A 19859-nucleotide genomic window follows, 5' to 3' on the forward strand; every position below is an offset into this window, starting at 1 on the left:
TCTACCTGCCCTGAAGTGACTGCACTGCGTGGTCAGATTAACAGGGGTTGGCCTCACTCAGCGAAATCAGTGAGCCAAGATCTGATCGAATACTTCAAGATCAGAAAGGAACTGTCAGTCAAGGACAATTACGTCCTCAGAGGCAACCGCCTCATCGCACCAGTGTCCTTACGCCATACATTGCTCACTCTGGCACACAAGAGCCACCAGGGGGTCGTACGCACTAAGCAGCGTCTGCAGGATTTCTATTGGTGGCCGAAGATGGACTCTCAGGTTCAGGCCGACATATCCAAATGTGTCTCTTGTCAGTCTAATGACAAGATGGCCAAGATTTATTTTGCACCTCTACAGCCAGTTCCACTGCCAGACGGCCCGTGGAAGAAGCTAGGCCTTGACATAGTCGGGCCCTTCGAGTCAGCTGTGCCAGCCTGCCGTTACGCGATCACACTGACGGATTACTATTCTAAGTGGCCAGAGGTAGCCTTTTCTCACAACGCTACAACTACGGATGTAACCAAGTTCCTAAGCTCTGTGTTCGGTCGCCATGGTAACCCAGAGAGCGTCGTCAAAGACAATGGACCTCAATTCACATCAGCAGCCTTCGCCGAGTACCTCAAGGAAAGAGACATTGCTCACAATCGGATTTCAGTTTACTATCCGGCGGCTAATGGTGCTGTCGAACGCTTCCATCGTGTTCTGAGGAGTTGCATTCAGACAGCAATCCAGCAGTCTCAACCGTGGAAAGAGGCTGTGTTGGGTTGTCTGCAAATATACAGAGCCACTCCCCACGCCACCACTGGCGTTTCACCACATGAACTGCTTTACGGTCGTAAAATGCGCACCAAACTGGACGTACTGCCCTTGCAGCCTACTGTGAGTTCACAGGACGAGACTGTGAGAGAAACGGTCCAAAACAAGCAAGCCAAAATGAAGCGCTACACAGATGCTAAGCGTGGCGCTCGTGCACCTGTTTTTCGGGAGGGGGAGAGAGTCAGGATTAGAACACCACATCACGTCCCCAAAGCACACCCGAGATTCAGTGCACCAATGACAGTGAAAAAGAAGATTGGCAAAAGCACCTTTCTGCTCAGTGATGGAAAGAAATGGAACGCATCCTGTCTGGCTCACACTTCTAACACTCCAGATGAGCATGACTTAGGGATCCGTCCTGCCCTGACAGCGCTCAGCGGTCACACTCCAGCACAGTCGCGGGCAAGAAACAAGCCTAGTTGGCATCAGGACTTTGTTGCACACTGAGTGAGAACTAAGAGTAATATTGGTTGCGCATATATAATTATATCTTGATAATGATTGAATAACCTGTGCTCCCTTTGTTTAATGATTATCTTGAGTTACACGTTTTATGATACTGACTGTTGGTTCAGTTTACTTAAGAAAGTGAAAAAGCAAAAGTAAAAAATTTGCATAATGCTGAGTAGCAAGTAACATTCTTTTACAGAGAAGGGAGATGTTGTGTTCTATAACATTACATGTTGAAGCTGTACTTCCCAAGAGTCTCCACTATGGGGCGTAGTAGATACAATGCCATGTTATGCATACAGAAGGAGAGAAGAAGAGTCCTTCCTTGCTATACCACGCTGTATGAGATAGACCATGCTTGTACCCTGCTATGCTTGACTAAAAGGCTAACGAGTAACCTGCTTCCTGAGTCTTATTACTACACCTCTACCTACATACAAAATACTACGTACGTACAACATAACAATGTCCATGCAAAAATGTAAAAAAAGTGACTTTGAAAAAGATGTTAACCAAAATAAAGAGTTATGAAAAAAAATACACAGGTCACAACATGTTTACAGGAATGTTTTGGAGTTGTATTTGGAGTGTATTTCGTGACTGTAGGGCACTGTAGGCAACGTCAGGCTCTAACTCCGCCCCACTTCCAGTGATGAAGCTAAGCTACGCTAACAGAGCGACTGTTCCCTAAGCTAAATGCACACACAGAGACAAAAAAGGTATGTATCTTCTTGTCTAACTCCAGGGAAGATGTTAAATAAGCTAATTTCCCAAAATGTTGGAGTTTTCCTTTTAACGTAAAAACACGATACACACAACCCTCTTTACACAATAAAAAAGGAAAAAGTTCACTCTCACTGCAAGAGGAACGCCATGTTTTATGATGAGAGAAGACATAAGTCCTCGACCAAGTGCTACCCCCCCACCACCTCACCCCTGATACGACGCCAAAAGTAAAACAGAGCCGTGACACCAGGTGCATGGCGCGCCAGATAAAGCACATACTCACCTGTAGAGTAAAAGCTTTACATCATGCACGCCAGCCACAGCCGATAACCTCGTTTGAAAACAGGTTTTATCCACGGCTCTGCTTATGTGTGAAAACTTGCCACTCGTTATTTTTACCATTACCCTTAAGCAAAGAAAATAACAAGCTAAGAGAGGGCTCAAACCCTTACATGCCACTATGAACAGCGCTGTAGGTTAACACCCAGCCAATTGTGGACTCAGCCACGTTGTCTAAACGTTACATGAACACACACACAACTTCTCATCATACAACAAAAAACCCCAGTTCATTTTTACTCACGTAAAAAATAATGCTGTTTTTCGGTAGAGAGAAAGACTTGGCCAATGCTAGAACCTAAGCTATACAAAATAGCGACCAAGACAATTTTCACACAGCACACGTCGTATCTCCAAATGCAGTGAAGTAACATATGTTTTGTTAAACAAAGACATCGTTATTAACCAAAAACATTCGGGAGGGGGAGGAAGGAAGAGTGGGGCAATGTCCTACGGACACCTTACCTGCACCTCGTACGCAGGACGAAATGGCCGCAAACACAGGTTGGTCTACCACGTTGACGAGGCCTCTCGCTGGCTGGGCCAGACACGGCGACGGCTAGAGCCTCGCTCCGGCGCGACGCCCCCCTCCTGCGGCCGGTCATGGCGCATGCCCGACGACATCTTCTGCCAGAGATGACGCCGTAGTCAGAGTGCCAGGGCCCACTACCTCCTCACGGCTAGCGCCAATGGTTGTAGCACAAGCTAACAGCTAACTCCAGGCTAACTGATAGCATCAAGCTAACATTTCTAGCCGAGCGTAGCCGCCAGCTAACGACTTAGCCTAACAGCTAACTGGCTAACAGTTAGCTTCTACCGGCTATCGATAGCCACCAGCTAACGCAGTAGCAAGCTAAGCGGCTACTACTGAAGCTGTATAACGTTAGAAATAGCGATACAGGCCAACACTTCTGACAGCCTCTGTCTCTTCCTCTTTTTATCCAAAAGAAAAAGGGAAAAAAGGCAACACACGTCCCTCTCACAGAACGGTGTTTACCAGACACAGCGGCATTGGAAGTAAGCCCCGTTATATGCGGGCTGCAGCCGACTTGAGGAGATATTCTCATAATGAAACACCAAGCTCGCTTCCCTCGTGCCGGGTGTTTTCGTCTTGAAAAGCGGGGCCAGCGCGGTGGCAGACGGTATCAGTTTTTCAGAGACCCGGGGAATTGAACCGCAGACTCGGAATCACGGCCCCAGGAAAACAAAGCTACGACTTCACTGAGGAGGAGCACTGTGTTATCGTGGGGCATCAAACTAGAACCCCCTCCACGCCGCTATGAGGGGCAACGAAGGGATTCTAGCCTGGAGCCGACCTAACGCAAGCTGCACAGTTGTCCCCTCACAACTGACACACCTGAGACTCGCGTCGCAAAAACATCATCCGCCCAGGGAGACCATCAGCTCTCACACAGCCGACCGCCTCCCGAGGCATAGTATCCAGCTGCAGAGCCGGAGACAATGCCGGTGGGGATTGCTCAGCGACGCGTGCCCCAATGCGAAGCGCCAATGGAGGTCAAAATGATCATCATCTTCTAGACTCTCCGGTGGTGAAGACATTATCGCTTTATTTTCTCGAAAAATAGTGAGAGAGAAAAAACAAAGATACAATGTCAATGCAGCTCCTTTTCTTTCTTTTCTCTTTCTTTCTCTTTACTAACTAACTACTTTTGGCACTAAACTTAAAGTGGTGTATACAGACACTTTCGGTGGTGAAAGTAGGGAAGGAGCTGATTGTGTGGCCACGACCCCGCTTATATAGGAGTGGATGTGGGTGTGGCCAGGCGGAGGTAAATAGGTGTACTGTGTACATGTGGAGAAAGTTTGTCATTGTTAGAATGGATAAAGGGATAGTTCCAATAGAGCAGAGCGTAAAGTTATACGAGCTATAACGAAAGGTTATTCTATAACCTCGCTCTGCCATATTGAGATAACCTCTTATCTCCACGCACCTAGCGTGCATGCGAAACAAACAAATGCACCCACTTGCACGTGACCACGCCACTCCCATGTGTTTCCCTATATGACGCCAGAAATGGTCACGCTCACCCTTCCCAGTTCGATTTCCATAAGCGGAAAAACATCCAAGGGACCTCAAGGCGCTAAGAGCGAGACGCTCAGCCAGTATTCATATAACTAGGTTATAGAATAACCTTTCGTTATATCTCATTACTGACTATCGCGTCTCGCTCTGCCATATTGAGATAAGGGGTAGAGCGAACGCGTGGCCCTACAAGTGCACCGCCTGAGGGCCCGTAAGCCCCAGCCAGGGAGGAGGGGAGTCCCATCCACCCGCCCGTCCTAACGAAGGGGGAGAGGCAGTCAACTCCACCAAAGTGCGAAAAAAGGGGGAACCAGGCACCCCTGAACGCACAGCACAGGTGAGACCACGTGTGACACAGCACCCTGCGGTCCACACCCACACACCCCTGCTAGCCCACCTGATGGCGGGATGCAGGAGAGGTCCCAGACCTTAGAACCGCCTGGGTGACAGAACCGCCAGTCATGTCCATGAGGTAAAACCTGACGAAAGGACCCGGGGGGGACCAGGAGGCCGCAGCACAGATGTCCTCCACCGAGGCCCCCCCTAACAGGGCAGCAGAGGCCGCCACACCACGAGTGGAGTGCACCCTGACGCCCCCGGGGGGGACCTGTCCAGCCAACGTGTAGCAAAGGGCAATGCCCTCGCACAACCAATGTGACAGGCGCTGCTTGGATAGCGCCCTACCCGCGTGAGGGCCACCGTAACAAACAAACAGTTGACCGGAAGCCCTGAGATCTTGCGTCCGACTAAGGTAAACCCTCAGTGCACTAGCGTGAGGAGACGGATGAAACACCTGAACCACAATATCCCTGGAGCGAAAAGAGCTCCGGATATTCTTTGGCACTAAGACTGGATTAGGCCTCACAGTCGCACCGCTATCGGCCCGAATAGACAGGCACTCAGGCCGCACCGAGAGAGCACACAGCTCACCCACGCACTTAGCGGAGGTGATGGCCAAAAGGAACGCGGTCTTAAAGGACAGCCGATCCAATGGAGCCTGCTAAAGAGGCTCACACGGGGCCTCCGACAACCGGCCCAGGACCAGTTGGAGATTCCAACTCGGAGCCAGAGAACGTTCCACAGGCTTGAGACGCCGAGCGCCAAGCAGGAAACGTTTCACAAGAGGGTGGCTGAACATCGTACCGCCTTCAAAACCCACGTGACAATAGGATATAGCCGCGGCGTATACCCTCACTGTCGAGGCCGACAGCCTATTCAGGATAGACTCGAGGAAGGAAAGAACAGAATCCAGGGGGCAGGACACCACTTTTGAAAAATATGCCACTTACCTGCGTAAACCACGGCAGTGGACGGAGCGCGCGCGTTCCGGATGGTGTTAACCACAGTAGGGTTAAGACACATCTTCTCCAGATTCACCCTTTCAGCAGCCAAACCATCAACGGCTGCCCCAGAACAGGTAGCAGACACAGCGTTCCGCATGCCCGAGAGAGGGCCCGTGGTGACCATGGAACAGGCCACGGCGGGGCTACCAAGAGCTGGATCAGGACCGGGAACCACACAGCCGTGCCCTGGTCCGGCGCGATCAGGATCAAAGTCCTGCGCTCCCGACGTACCCGCTCCAACAGCTGAGCTATCAGGTGTATGGGGGGGAACGCGTACAGAATCCCGGGCGGCCACGGATACATCGAGAAGGCATCCACCCCCAGAGGGGGGTTGTCCTTCCGACTGACCGAGAACCACAAGGGGCACTGGTGGGACTGTCTGCTCGCAAACAGGTCCACCGTGGCCTCCCCGAATCTGTCCCAGACCTGTCTGACTATGTCTGGACGTAGTCCCCACTCGTCGGGGTGAGGACCGCCCCGCGACATCACATCTGCACCCACATTCTCCCTGCCAGGGATGTGGAGAGCCCTCAGGCTGTGCAGATTGAGAAACGCTCATAGCCAGAGCTTGACCGCCGCCCGGTGCAGAGGGGGGGAGTGTACTCCTCCCTGTCTGTCGATATACGACGCTGACGTCGTGTTGTCCGTCCTGATCAAAACATGCTTGCCCACCACAAGGTGGCCGAGCCGTTTGAGGACCAGAAGGACTGCCTTCAATTCCAACACATCGAAATGTAGTGCAGACCGGGCAGCATGGTCCCGTGAGGGAGGTGTCGGTGAAGACCGTCACGTGTGACAGCCTGCTGCCCATGGGGACCCCCGCTGGTGAGGGCCCCAGGCCCTCCCCAGAGGGCGAGGTCCCCCAGTACTGACATGGGAACCTTCAGCCGCTTCCACCGGGTCTATTTCCATACTGGAAAACCACCTCTGTATCCTTCTCATGAAGAGGAGGCCAAGAGGGACCACAGAGTGAGCAGATGCCATCATACCGAGCAGGCGCATCACGGACAGCACCGTAACCGTCCTAGGACGGAACCTCCCGAGTGTGCCAAGAACATCCACTCGCCGCCGCTCTGAGAGGGATGCCCATATAGACCTTGAGCTTAGAAATAAGCCCAAGTACTCCACCCGTTGACTGGGAAGAGGAGTACTCTTCCACCACCTGCCTGGTATGAGACCTGGCGATCTTCTCTGACCGGCCGAGGACCAGAACGTCGTCCAGGGTAGAATAAAATTCGTATCCCCTGACGACGCAGAGGCCCCAGCGCGGTCTCCACGCACTTGGTGAAGATGCGAGGAGCCAGAGAGTAGCCGAACGGCAGCCTCTGTTACTCGTACGCTAAGCCCTGAAAAAGGAAGCGTAGGTATGTCCTAGGAGGGAAGATCGGGATGCGAATACGCATCCTACAGGTCTATGGAGGTGAACAAGTCTCCCACCTGACAGCGCTTAACAGGTGAGTGACGGTCAACATTCTGAACCTTCCATGGGACAGGTCTAGTATGGGTCTGACCCCCCCCCCCCCCCCACGATTTCTCGGGCACCAGTGAATATCGGGAAGAACCGCCGCTCATCGCGTCCTCCCATGGGACCACGACGACGGCCTGCTTCGCCGCCAGAGAACGAATCTCCTCGGCCAGGGCTGTCACTGCCGCGGACTCTGATAATAGAGTCTGTACCAAACCCAAAAACAGAGGGCGGGGGTGTGTAAACTGTAACACAAGCGCCGCCCTCAGCGTTCTCTCCATCCACACCGACATATGGCTACCACTGCAGCCATACGTGGTAAAATTCCAAAGTGCCCCTGCCGCCAACTGCCGCTGGTCCGCTAGGAATCGTAGATAGGTGGCCCGGTCCCTCTCGCTGTGCGTTGTCAACCCTGGTCTCGCCAACCGCGCAAGCAGGGTGTCTCGTGGAGCTGGGATATCGCACCCTGACTCTACCAACGAGGCAATCGCACCCAAGTGGGGGACCCCGACAGAAGGGGCGGTCTGATACGGGGGAAGCAGCCATCATCCCTGGTGACATAGGCTCCCCCACTGAACATCTTCCCGGCTTAGCTTGCTGAGGACAGCCTGCTCTGCAGCTGGACATGCATGGTGTGTGGTACTCACACTGCCCGATAGGGTGGGTCTCTACACACCGTAGCCCTGTAGTGATATTACTACCACCCAAATTACGCGTGCCTGCTGACCACCGCAGGATCGGAAGTCCAGACGGGGGAGGCACTAACGTAATACCCGGCCTGGCGAGGGTGGGGCTGGGGGGAACCCACGATGCGACCTCCTGGGCCTAGAGTTCCCCCTCTGACAAAATGTTTTAGATACAGGGAACCCTGCTCCGTCGACAGATACAACACCAGGCTCACCAAACACAGACGCAGGACGTGTGGTGTGGGAGCCGCTTGACAGCACAGCATTCTCATAGACAGACCCAGGCCTAGCTAGCAACTGGGTGTCAGCCCCTGTCTCCATGAGAAGCAAAATGTGGGGCCGCTTGTGCCTCACTGGAAGAACGCGGCCCGCAGCCAAAGGGAACAAATCAGAGCCCTGAGTCCCATAGTGTAGCGGGGGGGAGTAACCGGAGAGCGTGCTAGACACAGCTAGATGGCAAATTTTTTTTAGTGTGTGCCCATATAATATAGCCGATCCCTCAGGCCGCCGAGGCTGTAGGCCTTGTGATCACCTGTTTTCTTTGTGTCCAGGGTATCTCAGGCGGGGGAAACATGGCCGCTGGCCGGGGGCCTCGCCGCAGCCACTGGGGAGGCCGTGCTCTCACCTCTGGCTGCGCGGTGGGATGCGGCGTGGAGCCCAGGTCAAATACCGCCCGCGCCTCCGTGGACAGACCAAGGTCCACCCACTGAGAGGGGAGCCCTGAGGAGGAGACCCATCCCCTCCTCAAGGGGAGATTGCTCCAACCAAAGATGCCCGTGAACAACCGTTGACACCATTATAGCTTGCGGCTAGGTTAAAAGCTGAATAACCTCAAAACCTTGCGCAATGGTTTTGACGTCGGCTGGCCCTAAGGCCCCACCACCCGACACTATTTTTTACAGAAAAGCAGCCAATTGAGCAATGTTGTCAGCTGCTGCTACATTCTGTACCGCGGCGGTATAAGCTTCACCAGCTCACCAGTCACCTGCCGGGCCAACTCGCCTCATGGCGTCGGCCGGGCGGGACACCGTCTCACCATGTCAGGGCAAAGGACTGATGCCACCTGCTTCACTAAGCACGGAACACCAGTGGTGGCTGCTGACCAAAGTCTACTACTAGTGAAGCACTGCTCCACCAGTAGTCATGTAACAACCTCCACTGCGGTGTGCACCTGTGAAGGGATAAATGAATGAATGAAAACTCTATTAACATATTGCAGAATGGGCTAGTCCAATACACACAATTGTTAAGGGGATGCAGACCAGAGAAAACGTTAGTCCCGTCTACATCAGGGTCCCCCATTTTCAATTAATAGATTCACAAAAAGCACACCTGCCCTGAGCCCCGTCGTCAGCCCATCCACCCATGTAAAGGGTAAATAAGCCCCCGCTAAACCCCCAACATTAGACACCGATTGACCGTCAGCATGAATGGTTAAGAGGAGGGAAGACAGTAAAGACAGCCCTCAGCGGGGTACATGGGGAACGGCGCCCTAACATTGTAGCATTAGCATTAGCTGCGCGCTAGGATACTTGGAAAAACATCCAAAAGAGAGTCATCATGAACATGTTTTCCCAAATATCCTGGCCCCTGCGCCAATACATCCCTTGGTCGTCTCACGAGACAACAAGCAGTATCACACATGCCATTACCAATGCCTGATAGCGCAAGCCCTACCTGTGCACGACTTAGCTCGACTGCTAACCGTCACGCGACGTCCCTCGTCCGCTGTCATGAGACGAGGAAAACCCAGGACAGGACAGCTGCGCTGTTAGGATGTGCCGAGAAGGTTCCGGGGGCTGGTGAACTTCTGGCGAATACCCAACATTGTGTAATTTCTCCTTACGCTTCATAACAACCAGTTCACGAAGTGCACTGCTACCTCCGCGTTTTGGAAACGAAATGAGGAAGGGTGAGCGTGACCATTTCCGGCGTCATATAGGGAGACGCATGGGAGTGGCGTGGTCACGTGCAAGTGGGTGCATTTGTTTGTTTCGCGTACACGCTAGGTGCGTGGAGATAAGAGGTTATCTCAATATGGCAGAGCGAGACACGATAGCCAGTAATGAGATATAACTGTAATTGTATTACTTTCCCAGTAACAAGTAAAGTAAGACTTTACAATTTTATTTAAAAAAGTACTAATCCAAGTAACACTGCGTTACTGCGTTACATCGTTGCCAGAATGCAATATATTATTTTTCCTTCTATAATGTTAGGTCATGTTTATACGCGGTCCTCAGTAGATGACGCATGCACAAGGGCCGACAGGTCAGAGTGAGGTTAGGTCGGTTGCTAGCCAACAAGCAGCATGGAGGGTGAGGAAGAGAGGTAACGTTATGCATTCAATAGCTGTTTGTTGTAAGCTATGTGGGGGGTTTGCAACTGTGAAAAATACAACAGCTAATTTGATGAAGCATCTGACATGGCAGCGTGACAATGTGAAACTTGACAGACAGAGCCAGTGATGGATGTACATGTACTCCAACAAAACAACAGACTGGATCTAAGATCAGGGCAAAACAACAGAACTGTATCTAAGATCAGGGCAAAACAACAGAACTGTATCTAAGATCAGGGCAAAACAACAGAACTGTATCTAAGATCAGGGCAAAACAACAGAAACTGTATCTAAGATCAGAAACTGGACGGGATTCGGCTGTCCTAACTGGGGTGGGTAGTTCATTCCACCATTGTGGGGTAAGGACTGAGAATAGGCGGCTTCTCTTTGATGACCCTCCCGGAGACAAAACTATGGCAAAACAAAAAACAGAACAAAAACAGAACAAAAATAATACATGACAAAATTAAATAAAACCGACAGAATTAGAGGTCAAAAGCAAGATTGAAAAGGTGAGTTTTGAGGGCTGATTTAAAAGATCTCAATGTGTTTGCATCACGGATATGGCTGGGGAGGGCTTTCCAGAGGGAGGGGGCAGCAGCAGCAAAGGCCCTGTCGCCCCAGGTCCGGAGCCTGGTCGTGGGAGGTGTTAGGCGGTTGGCATCTGCAGACCTAAGGCGACGGGTGGGCGTGTGACGGTGGAGGAGGTCGGACAGGTAGGGAGGGGCAAGGTTGTTGAGGGCTTTAAATGTGATGAGTAGTATTTTAAATTGTATCCTGTATTTGATTGGAAGCCAGTGGAGGTTGTGGAGGACAGGGGTGATGTGATCAGAGCGATGGGTGGAGGTGAGCATGCGAGCAGCAGAGTTTTGGACATATTGGAGTTTATTGAGGATAGTGTTTGGTGAGCCGTAGAGGATGCTGTTACAGTAATCTAGTCTTGATGATATGAATGAATGCATGAACCAGTGTTTGAGTAACTTGCCCAACAACACATAAAGTGAAGATACCTTTGTCTTCATGATCTCACGGATGGTAGTGTCAAACTCTTGGGAGTTGTTGAAGTCCACGGTGATGACGTGCGGCCTGCCAATGTACTGCTCTGCGTAGGGATGCTGGGAGGACACCTGGTGGACCAGAGAGAACCGTCTCCATCACCACGGCAACAGCCAAGATGTGTGGTAAGGGCCACACTACGGGCTAAACTGGCATTCATACAGTGCTTCCTGGTGCTTCACAATTTACCATTAACTCTTTCACTGCCACACTACCAAATGGCTAACCCTTTTCACTGCGACAATACAGAATGTTAACCCTTTCACTGCCACATGACAACGGGTTAACCCTTTCACTACCACACTACAGAAGGTTTGCTCTTGCTGCTTGTTTTACACTGATTTTATGTTTTATTTCTTACTGATGTAAAGCACTTTGAACTGCAATGCCCTGTATGAAAGGTGCTATACAAATAAAGTTATTATTATTATTAAACCTTTACTATCACACTACAGACGGTTAACCATCTGTAGTGTGATAGTAAAGGGTTAACCTTCTGTAGTGTGGTATTGAAAGGGTTAAATAGTAGTTGTCACCCTTTTTCATGACAGAGAACTTCAGATAGATAGAGACGTAGGTTGACCAAGTACTGGTAAATATAGTTATTACTGAGGACAGTGATGCAATGAAAACATGCAATGCCACAATGAAACAGAACTGACAGAACCTCAAAAAGCTATGGCCGCCACTTGACTATGAGAACCACCTAACTCCACTTTGAAAACCACCTAACTCCACTTTGAGAACCACCTAACTCCACTTTGAAAAACCACCTAACTCCACTTTGAGAACCACCTAACTCCACTTTGAGAACCACCTAACTCCACTTTGAAAACCACCTAACTCCACTTTGAGAACCACCTAACTCCACTTTTAAAACCACCTAACTCCACTTTGAAAACCACCTAACTTCACTTTGAAAACCACCTAACTTCACTTTGAAAACCACCTAACTCCACTTTGAAAACCACCTAACTCATCTTTGAGAACCACCTAACTCCACGTTGAGAACCACCTGACTCTAAGAAAGAGTGGCGTCTATACTTTCCGTAGCCGCATTTCTGGCAGACGCTCTCTGATTGGCCACTGTTGCCCAATCGCGTGACGAGCTGTGTCTTTGCCCATTTCCGCGTCGAACAGCCTGCAAACTACCTGGCGTTCTATCGCCATGCTCTGAGACAAACTCTAACCTTAACCAACTTCGAAAGAGTGCCTAAGCTTAACCGTCGAAAGAACTTGCCGTCACGCTCTAAAACAAACTCTAACCTTAACCAACTTCGAAAGAGTGCCTAAGCTTAACCAGTGTAGAAACAGGCGTCGGCCAATCAGAGAGCGTCTTGCCAGAAATGCGGCTTCGGAAAGTATAAACGCGAAAGAGTGTGATATGAGAGCAGGTACACCTACCTTCCTGGAGGTGGGCTTCCCTCTGAAGAACTCATGGTTGAGAGAACTATGGGAGGGGCTGAACTTTGGCTGCAGGAAGATGCAGCCATTGGCTATGGCCTCCAAAGGGGCAGGTCCCTCGTACGGGAAGCCGAACCCAATGAAGAGCTTTGTAGGGAAATTAAAAAGAACATTATTTCATGAGAATAGGAACCAAACTACTGATGTTGAACCTTTTGTAACACAATACATCTGTTCATCCATCTCCAACCCAACACAATTATATAAAAGACACGTTTGACACACACACACGCACGCACGCACGCACTCACTCACTCACTCACTCACTCACTCACTCACTCACTCACTCACTCACTCACTCACTCACTCACTCACTCACTCACTCACTCACTCACTCACTCACTCACTCACTCACTCACTCACTCACTCTCACACACAGACACACACACACACACACACACACACAAGATAAAAAGTTGTTATAGAAATGAAAAAATATGTGTGTGCTCCATTATCAAAAAGACAACGGTCATTGTGTGCCCAGCTCCGCTCTGGGATTTTGCCCCTGCACCTCGAGATTGGACGTTACCGGGGGTCACAGAAGAGGAGCGGATCTGTATCTACTGTGGTATCCATGTTGAGAATGAGTTTCATTTGATGTTTTATTGTCCACTATACTATGAGTTGCGTAAAAAGTTATTTGACACAGGTGTAAAAACCTTGAGTTAATGTGGTTTAGTGATGGAGATAGACTAAAATGGATTTTTGATCACAGGGTTTTTGCACTTGCTGAATATTTAGAGAAAGCTTGGGATAAACGTACGAAAATAACATGGCCTCTGATGGTGTGCACGGTTAGCTTAGAAACCATAGGAAGTGATTGTTATGTTCAATTGTTGTTTTTGGTGTCTTATAATCCCGTAAGGGATGGGTCGTCATTCATTCATTCATCATTCATTCATTCATTCATTCATTCATTCATTCATTCATTCATTCATTCATTCATTCATTCATTCATTCATTCATTCATTCATTCATTCATTCATTCACACACACATGAGTGGATGTGGCTAATCAAAATGAATAAATTAAGAACCCCATGTTCCCACCTTGGCCTTTCTAAGGAGCTGCTGTAACTCCTGTTGGGGCAACAGGCCGTGATTCTTAACGAAGGCAGGCACCTCTGGGGGGCGCTGTGTCTCATAGTAGACCGTCCCGTGGATCTCCATGTAGCGGTGCAGGATGGCCAAGAACTTTTCCTTGCCCTTTGAAAATACAAGTGAATGCAGCGAGGTCAACTACAGTGCTTCTCTGAGGATATCATTGGTCCTTAAAAGTGATATATATAAATCAACCACAAAACATAACCTCCTCCATGGCGATTATCACTCCCCATCTCTGAAATTCCAGCCTTCCCCCTGGGGGCTATTCAGCTTGCTTTGTCTCTATTTCTGGTTGCTGAACTTTATGGCAAAGATGCCCGCTAATGTGGATATCCCCAAACCAATCAGTTCTGACAAGCCCACAGGAGGTCTGAGACAAACCACACCATTTTGCATATAAAGCCAGAAAATCGAATGAAAGGATCTAAATGGCCCTTTATTTTTAAATGAAACACCGGTGTGTTGTGAGTGAGTGTGCTTTCTCTCCTTCACGCACTGCTGATGTGACTGATGTTTGACTGATTTGGACGTCGTCACTCTGCCGGCTAAGCCGTGTGAGTGTGCAAGGATTCTCATATCATTCGTGCAACATTAGATGTTCTTAGATGATCTTTAGGGGGAGATAGCAGGTCAACAGTAGATGATCTTTAGGGGGAGATAGCAGGTCAACAGCAGATGATCTTTAGGGGGAGATAGCAGGTCAACAGCAGACGATCTTTAGGGGGAGATAGCAGGTCAACAGCAGACGATCTTTAGGGGGAGATAGCAGGTCAACAGCAGACGATCTTTAGGGGGAGATAGCAGGTCAACAGCAGATGATCTTTAGGGGGAGATAGCAGGTCAACAGTAGATGATCTTTAGGGGGAGATAGCAGGTCAACAGTAGATTATCTTTAGGGGGAGATAGCAGGTCAACAGCAGACGATCTTTAGGGGGAGATAGCAGGTCAACAGCAGATGATCTTTAGGGGGAGATAGCAGGTCAACAGTAGATGATCTTTAGGGGGAGATAGCAGGTCAACAGTAGATGATCTTTAGGGGGAGATAGCAGGTCAACAGCAGATGATCTTTAGGGGGAGATAGCAGGTCAACAGTAGATGATCTTTAGGGGGAGATAGCAGGTCAACAGTAGATTATCTTTAGGGGGAGATAGCAGGTCAACAGCAGACGATCTTTAGGGGGAGATAGCAGGTCAACAGTAGATGATCTTTAGGGGGAGATAGCAGGTCAACAGTAGATGATCTTTAGGGGGAGATAGCAGGTCAACAGTAGATGATCTTTAGGGGGAGATAGCAGGTCAACAGCAGATGATCTTTAGGGGGAGATAGCAGGTCAACAGTAGATGATCTTTAGGGGGAGATAGCAGGTCAAATCTGAAAGCCGGGAAGCTGAAGATTAATTTTAGATGCTGCTCAACACTGTGTGTAGCAATACATCTGCATGTATGTGTGAGTTGCTTTAAGAGAGCTGTTCAGTGGGGTGAGCTCTGGGGTCTCAGTGAGAATGCTTGATAGTTTCTTTTAGTTTAGTTCTCGACTAACAGAAGAGAGAAGGAGCAGATTTTTCAAGTTTTGTACCAAGGTATCCAGCTGACGTTAAGGATAATCATTATTAACGTTGTGTGCATGACACAAAAAGAAAAAAAGTCAATCATATGGACAAATGTACTTTGTAGAGCAAAATGCTCAAGTACAAAGATTTAAATAAAATTACATCTTGAAAATGATACAAAAAACAGGCGGCTAGGTGGTGCAGTGGGCAAGGCACTCACCACCCATGCTGGAGACGCCGGGTTCGAGCCCAGCTCTCCACATTGCTTTCAGTTTGGCTGGTCGTCCGTACTAATACATTTGGCAGTATTAGGGGGTGGGAAACTGATGGGTGGGGATCGGACGTTGTGGACAACGACTCCTACAGGTCGGTTGGTGCGCCTGCGCAGTAGAATCAGGAAGCGACGGGGGCGGCGTCCCTCCAAAGCGCAGACCCCTGACGCTGAAAGATCACGCTGTGCAGGTGAAAAGATGCGACGGCTGCTACCTCGAGTACCGGAGGGGACTTGTGCAATGTATGGCTTCGTCCACATTGCAGCCGGCTTGTGTGAGGCATGAAACAGCGTTCGAGACAGGGGAGGGTAGAATTGGACGATACGAAATTGGGATGGGAGAAAAATTTAAAATGGGAGAAAAAGTGGATAAAAAAAAAATGATACAAAAAACACTCATTTTTAAATCAATTGGAGTAGGCTAATGTTGTGTGGGGATGGCTGGTTTGAGCAGCCTCACCTGCCCTGGGTCAAGCTAATCAGACCTGGGAACAGATGTGGCTGCTGACCTGTTGCACATTGAGGTAATAATCAGTGTAGTGCAGGTTCAATCAGCCGCCCTCACACACACTGAGGAGAGCTTCACATGTCGTGACACATGTTCCATCTGCTCCTGGCTTGTACCAGCTTGCCACTGTCATCAATGAACCAGTTTGTATTCACCGTCATCTCCGCCTGTGTCTCAGTGTCAGAGAGCCCTGTATAAAAAGCCACTTACACAGCGTGTGTGGCAGGGTCAACTGCCACAGCTAATATATCACGTTATGTAGACTATCGTGAATTTATCAAGCGGGCCAATTTATCTCCATTTTGTAAATGACCTTTCGGAGTGACTACAAGCCGCTGTGAAGCCGTTGGTCATGTGTTTGAGAGGTCAGAGGTCAAACCCGCTCCATAGAATACAACGGCAGCGGCGAGTGGAAATGTTGAGCGTTTGCAGCAAAGCTAACAAAAATAACCTTTTAAATTAATTCAAAATCGTGGGGCGCCTCTAAGAATAATAGGCCCATCCCTTTCTGGCAGGAGAATTGTAAAAAAAAAAGAAAAAAAAAAAAAAGTGGCAAGGTAGCAGTGTCCTTGTTGTCTAGAAACACAAGCTGAATACTGATTATTCAGATGAATATGAAGGTTATATCCAACATGAGCAGGGGTCTCAAACTCGCGGCCCGCGGGCCATTTGCGGCCCGCGGGATGATATTTTGCGGCCCCCTACTTGACGTCAATGTGTAGTGTTAATGCGGCCCGCACGCAACTGTTTGCTGAGTCGTTGCGCGAGAGTTGGACGTTTTATGGGGCTGCGGCACTGCAGATATACCCTACTCCAATGATCCGCACGGACATTAGACGGTGTTGCACTCGCTACCCAGTCTGTAGCAGTCGCAGAGACTCTGGCTAGTAGTGACGTTCGAATGTTGTGATTTTCGATGCAAAATAAATATTCAACATTCTCTTTTGAGACTCCGCCTCAGAGACTCTTATCCTTTGGCACTTGGAACTTGCTGTACTTTGCTTGCAGGTCTGCAGCCATTATTGCTGGGTTATGAATAGCACCAACTTTAGCCACGGGACCGTTGTCAAGCTAAGCTAGCTGACCTAGCTTGTCTTCCCTGCAAGGTTTTCACATTGACATTTTATAACGTTAGTCAGCTAACGCTAGTCAGTAGCTACTTGACTTAAATACGATTCACCGTGGGTGCATTATTGTTGATAGACGGACAGAGTGTCAGGTCCTGGAGAAAGGACAGGCCATCATCTGATTTGATGTAACGTAGCTAACGCTAGCTTTTCAGCTAATGCTATAATAACACCAAGCAAAACACATCCCGTCCGAGCTCCCCGTCACACGCTCTGTCGGGGACAATGGAATTTAAGAAAGTGTATCTGCTGTTAAAATGACAAACAGCATCACACTTTAAAACACGTTCATTTTATAATCCTCACTCCGCAGGAGATAAATTACGTCATGGGATCGGAGGCTAGAATTGATGTGTATTGATTGATTGATTGATTGAAAACTGTATTAACAGATTGCAGAATGGGTACAATACAGTACAGCTCAATACACACAATTGTTAAGGGGATGCAGACCAGAGAAAGACTTTCGTCTTGTTTACATCAGGGTCCCCCATTTTCAATTCATCAGGACATATATGACATACAGATACCACGTCCTCACTCAGTGGCAAGAAGCCATTCTCTCTCTCTGATGCATACATAATAAAATAATGTATGACTGAAGTGATGGAGGCCATGTTTGAAGGCAAACAAAAGCAAATCCCCCTCAGATCGCACAGCAACCAGAATAAACAGCTTTGTGATAGAATAAAAAAAATGCACAGTGCATTTCCATAGCTGTGGATGAGTCCACTGACACCACTGAGAAGCCTATGTTCTGAAGAACCGTTCATGTTCTGAAGAACTGTTCATGTTCTGAATTGTTATTGCTAAAGATTGAGACGATTGGATCAGTTGTACTTTTTTTTGGAATACTTGAAACCCTTTTTTTGTGGAATATTTGATGCGGCCCAGCCTCACCCAGACTCTACCTCCAGCGGCCCCCAGGTAAATTGAGTTTGAGACCCCTGAACATGAGGGTCAAATCCCCCTCTGGCCTGACTGGCTCACCCCATGCGTATTGGCTTCACAGCTGCAGTGGGTATAATAATAATAATAATAATAATAATAATAATAATAATAATAATAATAATAATAATAATAATAATAATAATAATAATAATAATAATAATAATAATAATAATAATAATAATAATAATAATAATAATAATAATAATAATACAATTTATTTGGAGGCGCCTTTCAAAACACCCAAGGTCACCTTACAGGGCATAGAAACAAGACAACAAGTCAAAATTACAAACAATGGTCTTGGCAAAAGTGTTAGTGGAGTTAAAAACAAAACAAACAGTGCATAAGTATGAAATATAAAACAGTGGCACACCGGGTACAGTTATAATGAGTATGCCCTGAGCAAGGCAGTTAACACTATGGGTGCCGGAGGTTAAATTCATGATATACCATGGGTTGCCAGCTCTATTTGTCTATGGAGAAGTTCCCCTTCTTTGCAGGGCTTTAACTTTTTAGATTCTATTGCTAGATTGCCATTATTAGGGCCCATTCAATGTCCTATATGTAATGTTCATTGTGTAGCAACGTTAAACTTTTTCATTCACATATTCATACTAAAATATGGTCTAAAGTATAAGTATGTTTTCATCTCTTTCTGCAGCTTTCTCCAGAACGTGATCTATAGCCCCAAATGCATTATATTGATGATGAAATACAGTTTGATAGCAATCAGCTCGATATAAAAAATCCCAACTGCACGTACTTCTGGAAGTTACTACACATCATCTGATGTTGACCGGATGGCCGAGGGGGCGTTCTAATTCCGTGGGCAGCGTTATACCATTCATCTAATGTGGGTCAAATGTTCATCATAGCAGTTAGTATCGAACACATTGAAAAATAACGCTGAATCTTACCGTATCTTCCTGGCGCCGTTGGGCGATGAGCGTGGAACAGACATTTTCCTATTATGGGATGTAGAAATATCCGATCCATTTCCAGGTTGTATAATAGTTTATACGTCCAAATCATGTTGTTTATCGAGTTATTGGCAACGGATCGCTATGTATTGTGTCGAGCTCGAATCCCGGGACATATAGCGAGTGCCCGGAAGTAATATGGGTGATCAGCACTTCATCCACATGACTTCCTGTTTGGCGATTGCGCCGATCGGCCACCAGATGGCGCTCTTGAACCGCTAGAGAGTTCAGTGGGGCTTTTCGGTGGGTCTCAGGGCTGCGGATGGAAAATATGATTCCGATCACAGATTTTTGAAATATTGATATCAAAGACGAGTTACGGCGTCTTCGGCAACTTGAGCATGGCGGGGAAGGACGCCTAAACTCGTCCTTTGGCAACTAAAGTGTTGGTCAAGGTAAAAAAAAATTATAATTATTATAAAACAAACAACAGGAAGTATAAGAAACAGTGAAGTTAAAATAACAGACAAACAAACAGCAGGGGGTATAGGACAGTGACGGAGGTTATAGTGAATAAGCGAGATTTAACCGATGGGTTTTCAATTGTGATCGGAATGATGGTATGGTAACCTTAGCAGTGTTCTAGTTCAGTTTAGTTTGTTGGGATCCCAAATTAGCTACAGCATTGCAGTAGCTCCTGGGGTCC

At 48.3% G+C, this 19859-nt stretch overlaps 1 protein-coding gene across 1 annotated transcript in view; it reads right to left on the reverse strand.

Moving 5' to 3' along the window:
* The window catches only part of LOC311240686 (alpha-1,6-mannosylglycoprotein 6-beta-N-acetylglucosaminyltransferase B-like), a gene marked incomplete at both ends in the record, with an annotated part of 501846 nt that overhangs the window by 67264 nt on the left and 414723 nt on the right, over positions 1-19859 (reverse strand). The window contains 3 exons of the mRNA XM_084329259.1: positions 11215-11331; positions 12665-12811; positions 13774-13929. Coding sequence (XP_084185385.1) covers positions 11215-11331; positions 12665-12811; positions 13774-13929 — 420 coding nt within the window. The remainder of the gene's footprint in view (positions 1-11214; positions 11332-12664; positions 12812-13773; positions 13930-19859) is intronic.

The sequence above is a fragment of the Notolepis coatsorum genome (genome assembly GCF_963971535.1).
Source record: "Notolepis coatsorum genome assembly, chromosome: 14".
NCBI lineage: Eukaryota > Metazoa > Chordata > Actinopteri > Aulopiformes > Paralepididae > Notolepis > Notolepis coatsorum.